The sequence below is a fragment of the Labeo rohita genome, chromosome 8 (genome assembly GCF_022985175.1).
Source record: "Labeo rohita strain BAU-BD-2019 chromosome 8, IGBB_LRoh.1.0, whole genome shotgun sequence".
In the NCBI taxonomy this organism is placed as follows: Eukaryota; Metazoa; Chordata; class Actinopteri; order Cypriniformes; family Cyprinidae; genus Labeo; species Labeo rohita.
Window position 1 is genome coordinate 3043818 of NC_066876.1, and position 17548 is coordinate 3061365.

The 17548-nt window shown below is 36.3% G+C and overlaps 1 protein-coding gene across 1 annotated transcript; it reads right to left on the minus strand.

Annotated features, from left to right (window-relative positions):
* Nucleotides 1–301: 301 nt before the first annotated feature.
* mthfr (methylenetetrahydrofolate reductase (NAD(P)H)) lies at nt 302–17294 on the minus strand. Its single transcript, XM_051116833.1, has 12 exons — nt 17178–17294; nt 16002–16245; nt 12561–12799; nt 12232–12342; nt 11859–12052; nt 9034–9284; nt 6115–6249; nt 5838–6018; nt 5146–5328; nt 3504–3605; nt 3305–3424; nt 302–3057 (listed from the first exon to the last, which is right to left on the minus strand). The coding sequence occupies exons 2-12, from the start codon at nt 16238–16240 to the stop codon at nt 2839–2841; spliced, it is 1974 nt and encodes a 657-aa protein (XP_050972790.1). The 5' UTR covers nt 16241–16245; nt 17178–17294; the 3' UTR covers nt 302–2838.
* Between the last annotated feature and the right edge of the window lie 254 nt (nt 17295–17548).

Genomic DNA, 17548 nt, shown 5'->3' on the forward strand with positions numbered 1-17548 from the left:
TTTCTTTCGAGATATTTCACTTTAGATAACTCTTTTAGTGTCCTTGTTATACATGTTCTTACTATAGTAATGAGAGTAAATTATGCATAATTAAACCAATCCCTAACTCCATAGTAAGTATGTGTTGTTAATTAATATAACTCAGTACTTAACTGTACTGACAAGGACACTAAGTATTTGCTGTAGATATTTTCATTACTTTATTTTCTATATTTACACACCTGGAAATTATTTTAAAAATAACCCCATTTTTCCAGGAAAAACAAGATGATAGTAATTATTCATGATGCATTACTCACACTCATTTGTTAACTGCAAAATGCTCTTAAGTTAAGAACATTTTTACTGAAAATATTTATTGCAGAATACAAGTGCAACAGTGAAATAAAGTTTAAAACTTTAAAATGTTTAAATGCAAAGCTTAAAAACACCTAGAGATGTAATGGATTCTTACACATATACAGAGAAGATGAGATATTCACTTCAAAAAGCAAACTGCACCAATGAGTAGTGCTGAAGAGAGAAAAAAAACAAAATCACATAAATGAACTTGAATACCGGCCATGTTTAAGCGATGACGTTTGCACATGCCTGTTTTAGAAAAAAACGCGGTCAAGTTCATACTGTTGGCTTCCTTCCAGCAAGTGTAATGTTTCATGTGACGGGGAGATAAGACGACACACGTGGATTCGAATGTGTGCAGCTGTTGAAGTAACTTCACCCCTTCAGGTTTAACGTAACATCTGCTGATGGCAGCGCACCAATCCTTCACCATTATCAACTGCAGTGCGTCCAAAACAGTCATGGACTTTGAGATTTAGATGAACTCCAAATATAAATGTTATGTGAATCCCAAGCAAACAAGCAATTTAGCGATAATGTTGAATAATGTGGATATGTTAGCACAGGGGGGGAGGAGTGCATGTTTATTGAGCTTTCTATTGCTAGCAGAACAAAAATGGTCAGACAGCTCAATCCAAAAAAAAAAAAAAAGCCAAATGGGGGGTGGGAAATAGGATTCAAAAGTTTAAATTCATAATGGCAACACATTGCCACTGATTGTAGTAGTAATAAATCATAAAATCAACTCCATCAATTCACACATGACTGTAGAAAAATATAAGTGAAATCTCACAAAACCAGTCTGGGTTTAGGATGATTTTTTTTTCTCTCCATTTTTTCTCCTATTATATATAAACACGTTCACTCCCAATTTGCATTACTGTATATAATGTAAAAATACCATCAAAATTAAATAGTTAATTATTTACATATTATGGCAATATTTTGATGTATTCTTTTATTTTTTACCACATTAATAATCATCAAAAATAAAACATCCAGATGCATTAAAGTAATGCGAATTTAGAGTGAAAATGTCCCTTAATTGTCATGAAAATTGAAAAATTTTAAATCCAAATCCATAAATCTTGTGCATTTTTGTTCGTCTATTTAAAGTCAAACCATGAAAAACTTCAAACTTCAAAAAGTACATAAAAGCTCTGAAAATAATCTTGTAATGAATCTACCATTTTCTTGCATGCGTCTTATGCATTTTTTAATGCGTTTTATTAAAAGACAGTTTCTTTATATGATGAACAGATTTAATTTAGCCCTTTATTAATGTATAAACACTGATCAATGCACATACAACATAAAACACATCAGCCTCACTCTCAACTCTCATTGGTTCTTGTGAAAGCTCAAATGTGATTGACATTACAAACTCACTGCTTATGCACATTAAACATGCATGTTTAATCTTCTGTTTACCATATTTGATGTACTTTACTTATGTGTATTGATCAGTGCAAATTACATGTTTTAAAAACAACAACAACAACAAAACACATATGAAATCTGTTCATCATATAAAGGGCTGTCAAACAATTAATCGTTTGCCTAATAAATGTGTGTGTACTGTGTGTAATTATGATGTATATATATGTAAATATACACAAAGTAATGTATTTAAGAAATATTTATGTACAAAATATTTTGTTCATATCTAACAAATTATATAAAAATGATAATAAATACATACACTTGTAAATATTTCTGAAATGTATACATGTTTGTATTTATATATACAAAATAATTACACACACATATATTAAGCAAACTCAAACTTTTATTTTGTATGCGATTAATCGCTTTACAACTCGGATTGCAGCTTTTGTTTGATACAATGTTTTTATGTATATATGGAGGCTTCAAAATTTGATTGCATGGACTTTAAATGGATCAACTGAATGAGAGAATATTAAAAATATCTTCATTTGTGTTCTGTAGATAAACGCAAGTCATATGTGTTGGAACAACATAAGAGTGTATAAATGAGAGAACTTTCATTTCTGGATGAACTATCCTTTTCAACAAAATTGTTACTTTTTTTCTTGATCTTGCATAGAAATATGACCTGTTTACATAGGATATGACATGTTTTTATAAGATTCACCTATAAAGAGTGAAACACAGTAGCCATATACTGTATTTTGAGTCCGTTGAGTACGTTTGACCTGCTTACAGGATTTCCTCGTATTCACAATCATATATTGAACATACTGTATGCGATATCCAAAATATCATCTATAAATAGTTAAAAACATAAAATAAAAATATAAGAAAACGGCACTCAAAACTGCAAACTTAAGTCCCTTTAAAGGTCAAGGCGGATCATCTTCTGTAGTGCTACATTTGTCATAATTTTGGCACTGATGATGAATTAAGCTCTGAAAATGACTAAAAATACTGTCGATGCAGTAAAGTACTCAGTATGTGCGTGTGCGTCGAGGTGTCTCAATAGCAGCGCAGGCAGACTTTGCGAGTTCTGTGATGCTACGATTCACTTCCCTCACCCTGAGTTGCTTGAGGCGAGTCCAGGAGTGTGAACATGTCTTCAATCACCTGCCACAGGCAGCTGTCGAGAGGGAAGTCGTTGTCCACCAGGTTGACTAGGTAGTAGTTGTCGTGGATGTACTGAATGATCATGCGTGAGGGCGATTCCTCCTCGTACAGCTTCGCCCATTGTTCGATCCACAGCGCAAAAGCCTCGTCCTGTGGGAACAGACAGACCTGAGCTTGGTTTCAAGTCTAGATTATCTTTTACTACAGCAGAGAGTGTCTCTTATCAGTGAGACAATAAGAGTGATTTAATGTCTGTAAGAGTGCCAGGGTTGTCTTAACTGGGACGGAGTACAAATGCGAGGACTTCAGAAGTGTCACATGTGGATAGGCAAGCTAGACCTAATAAGTGTACAATGCTTAGAGGTTGTTAGGGTGTTTGAAGTGGAAAAAGCATCACCTTCCAGTACATAAAGCTGACTGGATCCACCACGGTGGGCTGGATGATCTCTCTGCCTGGGAATATGCCCCAAGTCACAGCGTTGGGCTGCATTTCATGTGCATTTGTAATATTCCTGCCCTAAAAGAAAAGATTTCATTATGTCAGTACTAAAAACTGGAGATTACGTGATGTAATCTTGTTTTCGTACTGGTTTTACCTGAACATTGACTATATGGTAGTTCACACGAGGTTCATATTTCTTCAGCACTTGCAGAAGTGCAGTAACATTTTCACTGGATGTGAAAAACTCCAGGTATGCCTGTTGATTTCAAGAGGTAAAAATAAAGATGCTGAAGGAACCATTTCCAAAAGTAAGCCAATTCCAAATAAACCTAAAAGATAATAAATCCCAAAATAAACCCACAGATCACCAAGTGCACAGTTCCCACGGTATCACAAGTATTACTAGATCTGACGTAATCTATGCATTTATAATATGAATGCACTGACAGCATCGTTGTAGCAGTTTTTTTTGGTATCGTTAATATTCCATTATAGTTGGTTTTGTATATTTCCTTTTTAAGTTTAGTTTTTACTAAGGTTTAGATTTTAGCTGAAATAATTTGTGTTATTTTAGTACTTCATATTAAACTAAAGAAAACAAAACATTAATTTCAGTTAATGTTTATTTTAATTTCAGGTAACAAACATATTTTTCATGGTTTTAGTTTTATTCACTCTCAGCTAAAAATAAAAACTAGGGGGGGGGGATTCATATCGATTCTTGAGGTCACGATTCGATTCGATTTACTTCAAAAATCATTTCAAAATCATCCTTGTAGAAGTTCCGACCTAGTCTTTGCAAAGTGAACATGATCAAACACCCTTAACAAAAAAGATAAAACAGTGATGTAGGATGAACATGAGATGGGAGTTTTTCGACATACACTAACTGACATGAGCTAGAATACACAGAGTTCAGGGAGAGAAAGACAATATGAGCATTTGGCATTAAAAAGTATATAAATTGTATTATTTTTATAACCGATCGTTTTGCTAGATAAGATCCTTCTTCCTCGGCTGGGATCGTTTACAACCGCATTTGTGATCGTTTGAAGTCTGTATTCTGGAAGTTGAAACTCAGGGCACCATATCAGTCCATTATATGGAGAAAAATGCTGAAATGTTTTCCTTCAAAAAGCACAATTTCCTTATGACTGAAGAAAGAAAGACATGAACATCTTGGATGGCAAGTGGGGAGTACATTATATGTAAATTGTTGTTCTGGAAGTGGACTTCTCCTTTAATATGCGGGGCATTGAAATTGCTTTTGAATTCACGCTGGCTTTCCAGCGCTGTTCGCTTACCATGCTTGTTCCGACAACATCATGTCATTATTATTATTATTATTATTATTATTATTATTATTATATTAACTAGAAAATTGATTTTTGAAATTCGTGAATCGCTATAAGACTGAATCGTGATTAATAAGTAAATCGATTTTTCCCCCCACTCGTAAATAAAACTACAATGATTTGTTAATATTTGTGTCCAGAATTTGATGTAAAACATGAGACTTTAAAGATTAAAGTTTAGAGAGTAACGGAAGATTTTTAGCATCATGACTTAAAATTCAGCTTGTTTCTCACACAAATCTATCAGATGACGTCATATAGACTACTTTTATAGTAATTTTTTTAACTCAGCAAATCCAGACCTGGTTCCTCTTTCATTGTATATAAAAGGGCAGTTCCCTCATTCCTGAAAACATTTTATTTTACATTCCATTAAATAAAATATGCCTGCATTTTCAAATGATCTATTCTTATAACACAGTTGAGTATTTTTGTGCTGACCTTTTGAAAGACGTATCCCCCCGCAGGGCCCCAGCCCACAATGGGGTCGGATGAGGGTTTGCCGTTAATGTTGGGTTGAGAGTTAATGGTCAGAATACCCCTGCGGTTCACCTTCTCCAACTCGTCCTTCAGCAGATTGGTCTCTGGAGCCAGAGGATCGTCGTTCCACGGCAGACACATGACCTACAGAAAGCAGAAAGATACATGCAAAATTGGACTGGTGTTTATGTATAATTTGCAGCAGGTGTAGAACATAAACTGAACACAAACCAAAGTCAAAAACTAATTCTGTATCAAAAGAACAACAAAAGACTGTGTAAAACCAACATTCTAAGAACAGATAGTTCTATATGTCAATTAAGAACAAGAAAGTCATGTTTGCTGATAAACAGACCTCTGCACATCACTTCAATTCAACATTAAATGTACAAGATGTGCCTAGTTGTGACACTGTTTGGCAACCGCAAACAATTAACTTTATTTTGTGTTGTTCTCAAGTACACATCTTCATGACATGTTCTTCCTCGCTTTGACTCAAACAAGTCAAACAAGTTCATGCTGTGCTTGTATTTGTATTTTACTCTGTGTTCCTTTATAAATCAACTACACAAATACACCTAGTGGAACTCTGTAGGTACTTTTACCATCATACGGTCCAGCAGTACAAGGCTGTATACTGACACTGGCTCTACCTTGTGTCCATTGTGGTTGGTTTGGCCGGTGATGTAGTTGGTGAAGACTTCATAAACACTCTCCTCATTCATTAGTTCCTCACCCCACATCTGCAGGAGAGCCTCTTTCGGAGACTTACTCTTCAGGTAGAACAGGTAGTAGTCTGTCAGCTCGCCAAAGGCTGGTGAAGAGGAGTTACCCCTGACAAGATGGAAGACATGGCAATTCACTTTTTTTGACCTCCACATCTTGAACTACTAGGACAAAAGGTCAGAAAATTCATTTTAATGTATGTACCATCTTCCGTTAGGGAAATCATCCCAGTCCTGAGTTCTGTAGATGTAGCTTTTGGGTCGGGAAGCCCAGAAGATTGGCCTGACGTCTTCTACCTTACGTTTGGGATGAGCACTGATGGCCCAGGGCAGAGGTCGCCTAAAAAAAGACAAGATTAATGCAAAAAAAAAAAAAAAAAAAAAAGAATCACACATGGCTTGTCAAAAACACTTCCAGGTCACATTTTACCCCAAAAACAAGAAGAAAGAAATATTTAGTTTAAAGATTTTTTTTTTTAAACTTTAACCTTATAAACCTTCCTTTTATTTTAGTCATGACATAGTTTTCAGAATAATCAAGCTTATTTTCCCGATATATTCCCATTACTGTAATGTGAAAATTTTAAATATTGAGTATTAAAATATCAAATGGAAATGTATTACACTTCATTTTTATGAAACAAATAAGTATAAATGAGTATAAGACTAATAAGAGCCCTACAACTCAAAATGTCTCACAATAGTGGCATTATGATAATAACAATTTGGGGGAGGGTGTATAATTGTTATAAAACAATATCTGCACTGGTTTGACTACACATTAACACCTACACTTATGGTCTACACACATACAATATAATCTACAATTAGATTAATAAATTAATAAGTGACAAAAAAAAATATTGAAAAAAAATATATATACTGCGATTAGAATTCCAAAAAAAAAAAAAATAAATAAATAAATAATAATATTAATAATTGCATATTAATGTCTTATAATATATTGCTGGTGCTGTTATATTAGGGCCTTGTTTTTTCCATTTTATTTATTTAGATATTTTTTCCATTTGTAATTTTTTTAATTTGTAACAGATGAAACTCCATCAACACGCTCAAAACTAGTAAATAAAGACAACAGTAAAAGTGAAATACCGCATTATTCTGCATACAAAACAGATGAGGATAAAGATGAACAACCTGACCTTACTGCACCTGTATGCAAGCTTTGTTATAAATCATGCATTGCCACAGACAACACATCAAATCTTGCCAAGCATTTGTCATTTGTGACTTGCTCATCCTCATCTTTAACACAAATTTAGAGATCGACAAGTGAGTGCATCATTCATCATTCATCATTCAGAAACTCAATTTTGATTAACTTTAATTCACAACTGATTAACGCACATACCAAAGTTGTGATACAGAGTAAACACGAAAGCTCAAATGTGCGTCACACGCTAGAACCAGTTTAGCTTTTGGTCGCATAATATTTGCACTTGTATTTAAAAAAAATCAAATAATAATTTAATTGACTGAAGCACGAGTTTTGCTATATTAATTTTAGTATCAGTAATATGAAGGTAATGTTTCTGCCGCGCCGCCAATCGCTAATATGAAGCTGCCGAGAGAGCGCGAGAGAGATTTATATTTAATGCTTTTTCTTTGTCTGTCCGAGTCTGAAATCTGAAAACAATCAGAGAGAGATAGAAACGAGATTTTGAGTACTCTGACTGTTAGAATAACACTTTACAGCAGTGGTTCTCAAAGTGTGGTAATCACTAAATTAAATATAAATCAATGTTAAAACACAATATAATTTTAATTTAATCTTTATTTAAAGGGGTCATCGGATGCAAAGTTCACTTTTACTTGTTGTTTGGACATTAATGTGTGTTGGCAGTGTATGTACAAATCTACCCTATAATGATAAAAATCCATGCAGTGGTTTTTAATTAATCTGTAAAAATAATATTCCCTTCGAGCCATTCTCAGATGCCTGTCAGTGTTGCGTCACACCCACAGAGGCCGCTCCCACCATAGTTGATTGACATGAGCATTTTACCTCAGATCAGCTGTAACAGTCCGACCTCCACTGTTTCGATGCCGGAGCAGGGATGTAAGTTAGACAAGAATATCCCTGGATGTAATAATGCACATAGTGGTCATCATTTACTCCTGACATCTGAGCTGCTGAAGATGCAGTGGATTACGTTTGTTTGTGAAGGGAATGCGCCTCCCGATCTACATATATCCGTCTATGTTCGCACTAATCATTCGTGATCCAGCTTCACTTACAGCAGAAGGGAGTATAAGGGTTTTTTATGAATCTCTGCAATCTTTCCAATAACATGCTAGTTAGCAAGTTTCGCGGCTAAACGCGCTAAATGCGGCTACAGTAAACAATCTCTCAGAGCAGCACGTCACTCCACAGAGAGAAGAGAGGGGCGGGGCGAGCAGAGCTCATTTGCATTTAAAGGAACAATCCCTCAGAATGGGTTGATTTTTGCAGAGCTGATTTTGGCAAGGTAAAAAGGGTGTTGTTTTACACAACCATTGAGAATTTTTAACCAAAGTATATTATAGACTTTTCATTAATCATATCAACTTGTGGAAATGACCCCTTTAAGTAAAGTTTTTTTCTTTTCTTTTTTTTTACATTTAAGTACAGTACTAATTCAATCATTATTTAAGTTGTTATTTATCTGTTTGTAAGCACTGTGCAGTGTTAATGTTCAGTGTATGGTGGTACTAGCCAAATATATACACTGAGGTGGTATTGGGTATAAAAACTTTGGGAACCACTACTTTACAGTAAAGCAAACTTTGTTCAAATTCATTAGGTAAGCTGACCAGTATTACAGCACTTATACATCTAGGTCAATAATTAGTTGTAAGTGATAATTGAACCAATACATGTTTAATAGGTTAACATTACTTACTAAACTGTTTTTAATTCTCTTGTCTTTTGAGGCAGGTTATTTGTTACCCATGGTATCGATTTAGAATTGATAGCAAGGCATCACATTCTGGTATCGTACCAAAGCCAAAATGATGGCATCGAGCCATCCCTAGTTGCCAATGTGCGGCAGGATGTAGTCAGTGGATTTCCTGTTTGAGAACAGGACCAATTTATCACATGATCAGAATTAAAGTCACTCACCGTGGATCCTCTGCCCATAAGCCCAGCTGTCTGAGCACTTCTATGGTGGCCACCTCTCTGTTGAGCGTGTAAAAGTGCAGGCCCGGGACCTCTCCACTGGCCAGAAGAACCTTACACATCTCCACCGCCTGCTGGATGCCATAGCTGCGAATGGCAGCGTCGTTATCCTTGATGGGCTCAATCACCTGTTTGATCTCCTCCGGCACTTCCAGCTTGGAGAGTTTGACCAGCTGACGGAGTGAGTGATATCCCTGCGCAAAACAATGGAAATTCAAACTTCGAAGAATAAAAAAAAAAAGAGGACCAATATGAAATTTCTAAAAACAATACAACGAAATCTAAGAGGAACATACTGAAACACTTAAGAAACAAGACCAACAGAATTGTGCATTTCTGTGGGAACACTATTATGGTCTAATGGAATTGGAACAACATGAGGGTGAGTACTTAATGACAGAACTTTTTGGTTTTAACTATCACTTTAAATCTGCTTAATTTGAGCCATCATAGCAAACACGATAGCAAATTCTTTATTAGTAAGTTTATAGTTTATTTAGTAAAGCATTAGATAGTTATTAAATGTTTGTTGAGGAAAACATTTTAGCATTTTTCTCCATATAATGGACTGATATGGTGCCCCGATTTTGAACTTCCAAAATGCAGTTTAAACGTGGCTTCAAACGATCACAAATGCGGTTGTAAACGATCCCAGCTGAGGAAGAAGGGTCTTATCTAGTGAAACGATCGGTTATTTTTATTTTAAAAAATAGAATTTAAATACTTTTTAATCTCAAATGCTCGTCTTGTCTTTCTCTCCCTGAACTCTGTGTATTCTGGCTCAAGACAGTTAGGGTATGTCAAAAAACTCCAATCGTATTTTCTCCCTCAACTTCAAAAATCATTTCAAAATCATCCTACATCACTGCAGAAGTACAGACACAGTCTTTACAAAGTGAACATGCAAAGAAGATCAAACACCCTTAACAAAAAAGGTAAAACAGTAACATAGGACGATTTTGAAGTTGAGGGAGAACATGAGATGGGAGTTTTTCGACATACACTAACTGACATGAACCAGAAAACAAAGACAGTCCAGACAGAGTAAGACAAGACGAGTGTTTAACATTAAAAAGTATATAAATTGTATTCTTTTTTTGTAAATAACCGATCGTTACGCTAGATAAGACCCTTCTTTCTCGGCTGGGATCATTTACAACCGCATTTGTGATCGTTTGAAGCTGCATTTAAACTACATTTTGGAAGTTCAAACTCAGGGCACCATATCAGTCCATTATATGGAGAAAAATGCTGAAATGTTTTCCTCAAAAAACAATCTCTTTATGACTGAAGAAAAAAAACACATGAACATTGTGGATGACAAGGGGGTGAGTACATTATTGTTGTTCATTGTTGTTCTGAAAGTGGACTTCTCCTTTAACTACATTTTAATGCAGAAGCTGCTGCCCTATTGGGTTTTTCCTCATGGTAGAATGGTACAGTATAAGTCAGAGATCTTAGGAAATTCAAAGTTTACAAGTTGTTTTAGTCTTTTTTGGTTTTTCATAGTGTTTTTTTTTTCAGACTAGTGGAAAGAAAACATCCAAAAGACACTGTTAAGTGTTTTCTCAAAACTAACTAACTTAAACACACCAAACTTTACATTTTTATTCCTGTCTATATCTTGAAGGTTTTTACAGAGGGATTTGTTCATATATAATTTGCTTGATTTTATACAACATTTTATTCCCCCAAAAGTTCTAAAAATTAATTGTTTTCTGTCTGTTCTACGTATTTTCTGAACTCTGAATATTTCTGACAAAATGAGATACCCAAAATTCCCTTTGTAAAAACATTTGACTCTAATATGTCAGAAAGACAAGAATTTTGAAAAAGACTTCATCCAGTGTTTAGATTTTTGTACTACAAAACTTGCATATTTAAACCTAACATTTTAGAAAACGTAAAAAAAAAAAAACAAAACAAAAAAAAAAAAAAAGAAATGTTTGCAGTTATCAACGTAATCAATCAAGTAAGCCGATAACTATTAGTTATTTTTTTACCCTATTCACCCGCAGTATCTTGCCAGATGTTAAAGGACATTAAATCGTTTTCCATTTTGTAATTTCGACATGGCGTTAACGCACCTTAATATACTAATGAAAAAATGACAAAAATTTTTTTATTAATGTATGAATCACAGGATCTGAAAAGAGCTAGGTGAAGTACTTTAACCCTTGTGCGCTGTTGAAAACCCCACCAAAAAGAAATATAAAACCTGTCCTAATTAAAAGAAAACATGTTGATTAAAAGTTTGTACCCAATATTTGGGAATAACTGCAAGAGATGTATAAACAATACTGTGTAGGCCACAACACTACAAGCATAACAGGTACAAAAAAGCACCACAAAAAAAGAAGCTGTTATACCCTGTCTGAGAAGGGTTTTAGTCTTGAACATTTTCAGGAAAAATAAAATATTCTCTGGCCCCAAATGACCGAAACACATCATATGGGTTAAAAACTATGGTGCTGGCTTACATATAACCAGTAGTTTGTATTAGATCATCTTATCTAATAACACTACTCTGTATGAACTGTTTTTTTAATTGTACTAAACCGTTGTGCAATAAATATCTTAATCACATTGCGTAAATTCCAAGACAGTCTATTATGATGTTTGATAAGGTGCATTAAGTGTACAACTTAATTGGTCTTTTGCAATGACATGACAAATGACCAATGTTTGGCTGATAAGATAATTGGATGACTTCCACATCACTGAAGTGCTGTAATGGGTCACATGAATCTGTTCATGTGTTCATGTACCTGGATGGGGAAGATTCCTGGAAGAATGGGGCAGGTGATGCCAATGGCCCGACAGTCTTTGACAAATTTAAGGAAGGTTTCGGCCCTGAAAAAGAGCTGGGTGACGATGAAGTGTGCACCAGCATCAACCTTCTCCTTCAGGTGCCTTAAGTCATCTTCATAGCTCTCCGCCTCTGGGTGGCCCGTGGGGTAACCTAACATTACATTTGTGACAGGTTTCACCCGGTCAGTTTAGAGCTGCATGCAAAAATGACCATCTATGACCAGTCAATGTTTTTTCTTGCCAACTTTATCATCCACCAGGTAATAGCAATGGTAATAGTGATATTTAGCTTAGCAAAGACCATTAACTGCTTGTCTTTCTAACACTCACCTGCAACACAGATATCAAAGTAGTCGTCGAATTCACATCGAATGTGCTTGACCAGATCTGTAGCATAGTTGAAACCGCCATCTTCCTCCACCCAATCTTCCCCAATAGGATCTGGAGAGATCAGGGTCAAATCAGATGCAAAAAAAGCTGCAGATCCATAATGGCGGATGAACTTGCTGATTATAGTGTATTATATATACTTCAACTTCATTTAGCACTGAAATCTTAGAAGGGTTTAAAACAGAGCTTATTTATTTTTTAGAAAATGTCACATTGGAAAATGTGTGGTTTGGACCCAGTAACAGATTTTTAGATCAGTCAGTTCATACCTCCTCTCAGGGCCATGATATTCTTTAGGCCTAGCCGCTTGGCTTTATGCAAATGGCCTGTTATTTTCTCTTTCGTCTGATTGCAACATGTCAAATGCAGCACGCTCTCCAGACCGCAGTAATTGACGGCTGTGCTTGCTATCATCATGGAGGACGTTTCTTTATCTGAGCCCGGATCTCCAGCCGGATGCCAAGTGATGTCAATGAAGAGAGGACCTCCAGAACCCATTCGGTCAAATCTAAAACACAAACAACAATAAGACCAATACCATTTATGTTGTCACAAAGCAAATATACAGGGGTTGGACAAAATAATGCAAACACCTGGAAATAGGTGAGGTTACTATTTTAAAGGTATTTTACCACCATTTATCACAATCTGCACCATTTTGCATTTCCTTCAGTACAGCTTCAAACCTTCTTAGAATAGATTCAATAGGTTAGCTTTAATAGGATAAGACCCCAGTCTTAGTGAGAAAAAATGATAGTACAAAGCGCATAATATTGCAACAATAACAACATCTTCCATTCTCGATCGTTCTGCACTAGTGCAATGGAACTCGCAGATAACGTATCACGTCTGTGTGAACAGGGTGCACGGTGGTATGCAAATACACACGTTGACAGGCAGGTAGGACAGGCTATTGTAGCCCTTGGACTAGAGATATGACTGGACAACATTCTATGTTCCTACACCTTCCACAGTTGATATAAAAACATATAAAATACATTTAGACCACTTAACTAAGTAATTGCTGTCGGAATGTGAAGAGACTTTAAACCAGCATAACAAAAATTGTGTCTGACCCAAATCACATACCCTGCCTTTAAACAGTCTCCAGTTGAATGTTTTCTATCAGAACATCTGCGTTTCTTTAGAGATGTTGGAGAACCAGTTTCTCACTCTTCTCTTCAAAACTGGCCACAAGTGTTGGTTTTTTGTTTTTTTTGCAATTTAGCATGGATGTCTTGTGATTAAAGTGTTAGCAATACAGCTCTTTCATGGATGTTGGCTTTGTGAAATTCTCTGTGGTTGGTGTTTGGGGAAATAGTGTCATCAGGGTTAATGTTTGTTGTAAACTGAGCTTTCCTTTCACTTTTGCTCCAGTACTTTTGTTTTGTTTGTACACAATTCTTCCTAGTGTCCGATAGTCCCTATCTTTCACTTTTGGTTTTCAATCATTTTAAGCAGCCCAAAACAGGGATGTCAAACAGTCCTACAGTTTAGTTCCAACCTGCTCCAACACAATACCTGTAGTCTTTAAATAAGCCTGAAGGACTTGATTAGCTGGATCTGGTTTATTTAATTAAGGTTGAAGCTAAACTTTCAAGGGCTGTGACACCCTGACCTAAACAGAATAGACAAAAAGTGTTTTTATTTTTTTTACTGTAACCTTTGTGAATTACATGAAGACTCCAGAAGCAAAAAAAAAAACCCTCCTATGTTTAGGTTCAGTCATTTTACTTTAATGCCAATAATAAGGTCAGTTACTGAATGCCATGTTTTCAAAATTGTCCACTGTAATTTTTGTAGGAGGTTGATAAAAATGCTAATTTAAAAGATAAAAGTCACAGGCAGACTTACAGGTTTTTGCATCATAAGCATTCATATTAAACCCTGTGTGTTCACATTATCTTGTCCATATACATATATATATATATATATATATATATATATACCAGTCCTGTGTAAACTACGGCATGCAAAGTTTATTTATTTATTCATTTTTTAAAATTTTTTATATCGTGAGATGGCGGAGCGAAACAACGCACTTTGAAATATTGCAGCTGCTCACTTAACCGATCTCCATTGGACGTTTCCTATTAGATGTCAAATAGATGTCTATTAGATGTCTTTAAGATGTTTGTAATTTAGAATGTATGTAAAACTTTACACAGCAGATGCTTTCCAGATCAAGTGATCTTCAAAGGGGTCATCGGATGCAAAGTTCACTTTTTCATGTTGTTTAAACATTAATGTGTGTTGTCAGTGTATGTACACATCTACCCTATAATGATAAAAATCCATGCAGTGGTTTTTAATTCATCTGTAAAAATAATATCCCCTTTTTCAAATCGAGTCATTGTCAGATGTCACACAGACAGAGTCTGCTCCCACGATAGCTGATTGACATGAGCGTCTTACCTCAGATCAGCTGTAACAGTCCGACCTCTGTTGTTTCAGTGCCGGAACAGAGATGTAAGTTAGACAAGAATATCTCCGATTGAGCGATTGAGGTGTTTCTGTTGCTGGATGTAATAATGAACGTCGTCATTTACTCCCGACATCTGAGCCGCTGAACATGCAGTGGATTATGTTTGTTTGTGAAGGGAATACGGCTCGCGATCTACATATATCCATATATGTTCGCGCAAATCATTCGTGATCCAGCTTCACTTCACTATACTAGGGTTTCTTTTTATGAACCTCTGCAATCACCTTTCCTAATAGCGTGCTAGTTAGCAAGCTTAGTGGCGAAACGCACTAAATGCAGCTAAAGTAAACAATCTCTCAGAGCAGCAGAGAGAAGAGAGGGGCGGGGTGAGCAGAGCTCATTTGCATTTAAAGGAACAATCCATCAGAATCAGATGATTTATGCAGAGCTGATTTTGACAAGGTAAAAAGGGTGTTGTTTTACACAACCACTGAGAATTTTTAACCAAAATATATTATAGACTTTTCATTAAGACCCTAAAGAATCATATCAACTTGTGTAAAATGGGCATCCGATGACCCCTTTAACAGACATCTTGCAGATGTACGTGTGCTATCTGGGTAGAAACTCATGGCCTTCCTGCTTTGGCTAATGTTAATGTTCATGTGTCATCATCAGGGCAACACAGAACAATCATGGTGTGAGTTGGCAGAGTTGCAAGGAGAAAGCCGCTGCTCTCCAAAGAAAACACTGCTGCCGTTTGCAGTTTTGTCTGCAGTTTTCTAAAGATCATGTGGGCAACCAGACAACTGGAGAAATGTTTAATGGATGGATGAAAAAATAGAACTTTTTGGTTTAAATGAGAAGAGTTATGTTTGGAAATATGAACCTTATCCCATCTGTGAAATATGGTGGTGGAAATATCATGGTTTGGGCCTGTTTTGCTGCATCTGGGCCAGAACCATTTGCCATCGTTGATGGAACAATGAATTCTGAATTCTGAATTCTGAATCTGTCCGAGAACTAAATCTCAAGAGAAAATGTGTCATACAGCAGGACTGGTCAGCAGTTACAAGAAATGCTTAGCTGTAGTAATTGTTGCAAAAGGGTCACACCAGATACTGAAAGCAAAGATTCACATACTTTTGCCACTGACAGATACATAACACTGGATAATTTTTCTCAAAAAATAAATGACAAAGTATGATGACCCAGACATGTTTTATGTGAGATTCATCCAATTACAAAAACAAAAAAGCAAATCAGCAATTTTATTATTTCCTACCTAGAGATAAGATTGACAGCTCCAGGCGCTGTACGAGGAGGGAAGAACTCCAGGGAGAACCAGCGGTCCCCAGACTCAATCCGCCGCTTCATCTTGTCCCGCAGCCGGTCAGTGCGGTCGGCGTCCAGCACTGGGGTCGAGCACCTGGAGCTCTCTTTGGAGCTCTCTCCGCTGTTACTGACCCCGCTGGAGTCGCTCTTAGAGGACTGCCAACCCATGTCAGCTCTTTGGTTTACCATGTTACCTGTGCCCAGGGTTGAAAATTACCCCACAAAACATTAGATGTCATAAAAACAACCTCATTGACCTCACAATGTTCCAAGTGTGCAGGATTCAGCTATAATCATGTGAACAGAAAGCAGTTTCTTATGCATTTTTAATTCAGGTTTATGTAAAGACGCAGACTTTCAGCAGTCTGACCATCTAAAATGTGTTCAAAGGTGTAGCGGTAATGACCATTTGTCACAGTAGAAATGTCAGTCCCACTGAATTGTGGGATACATTATCCAGAACAGCATGTTCTCCTACTGCGCACATGATATTTGAATATATAAACTTTATGCAACATTTCAGTAACAAATATGACTGATAGCATTTAAAATAGCATTTAACACTTAACTATTATAATGTGGCATTTAAGTTTAATTCAAAGTTTACTACTTGAATATTTATGACTGACAGCTAAATGATAATGACACGTTATGACTTACACACGTGTTTTCCCAAAACATAGCAGCTAGCTGTTTAGTAATTGCTACCGATCTCATAGAAGTAAATGGTTAGTAGTACATGCGAATGTTGTTAAGCGTCTTGGAGAACATTAAAAAGCGCCATAAGAATAAAAACTATTGTTCTTATCATCTTGATCCTATTTGCTTAATGCATTAAATCTTTTGAGTCTATAACGTGTCTCCTCTGACATATAAGGAAGACACGTTCATTTATTGCTTTTAATGACACTACTTTTAAAAAGACAATCAATGCAAGCAACAATCAATGACTTATATGACATGATGACTTGATTTGTGCATCTTTTAAATATTGTCCATAGCTCGAATGGGTCTTGCTCGACATGCGGCTCCGCGTGACTGCACCGGTCCCTTTAATTAGCCTAACCGGAACCGAAACAAGTCGTGCCAACCCTGTAATAATATCAAAACGCCTTTCCTCAATTACCTTCAACCTTTTCCCAATCCTCCAGGAGTTATGAGGGAGAGTGCAGTCCCAGGGAGGCGCTGTACCCGAGCTCTTCCTAAACAGCGTGTGCGGATAGCATGGACGACAAAGAGGCTGGGGTATGATCGGCCACGCCTCCTTTGTATAAGACACGCCCACTGTCTATCAAAAGACCTTCCCATTGGATGCAGGGTCTGTCACCGCGTGTGATGTAAACACACCACATGTACTCATTAATAATTAAATAGGCCACACGTGCAGATACGCGCACGTCCATACAGAAAAGAAGAAAAGAAAAGAAAAGAAAAGAAAAGACAAGAAAAGACAAGAAAAGAAAAGAAAAGAAAAGAATCTATTTATCCAAACTCTTA

Bases quoted from the DNA above. Each gene is read 5' to 3' on its own strand.
- mthfr (XM_051116833.1), bottom strand. From the start codon at position 16,240: ATGGTAAACCAAAGAGCTGACATGGGTTGGCAGTCCTCTAAGAGCGAC. The intron at 12,343-12,560 runs GTATGAACTGAC...TGATCTCTCCAG, and splicing joins TATCATGGCCCTGAGAGGAG to ATCCTATTGGGGAAGATTGG. The intron at 3,058-3,304 runs GTGATGCTTTTT...CTGTTCCCACAG, and splicing joins TCAGCTTTATGTACTGGAAG to GACGAGGCTTTTGCGCTGTG.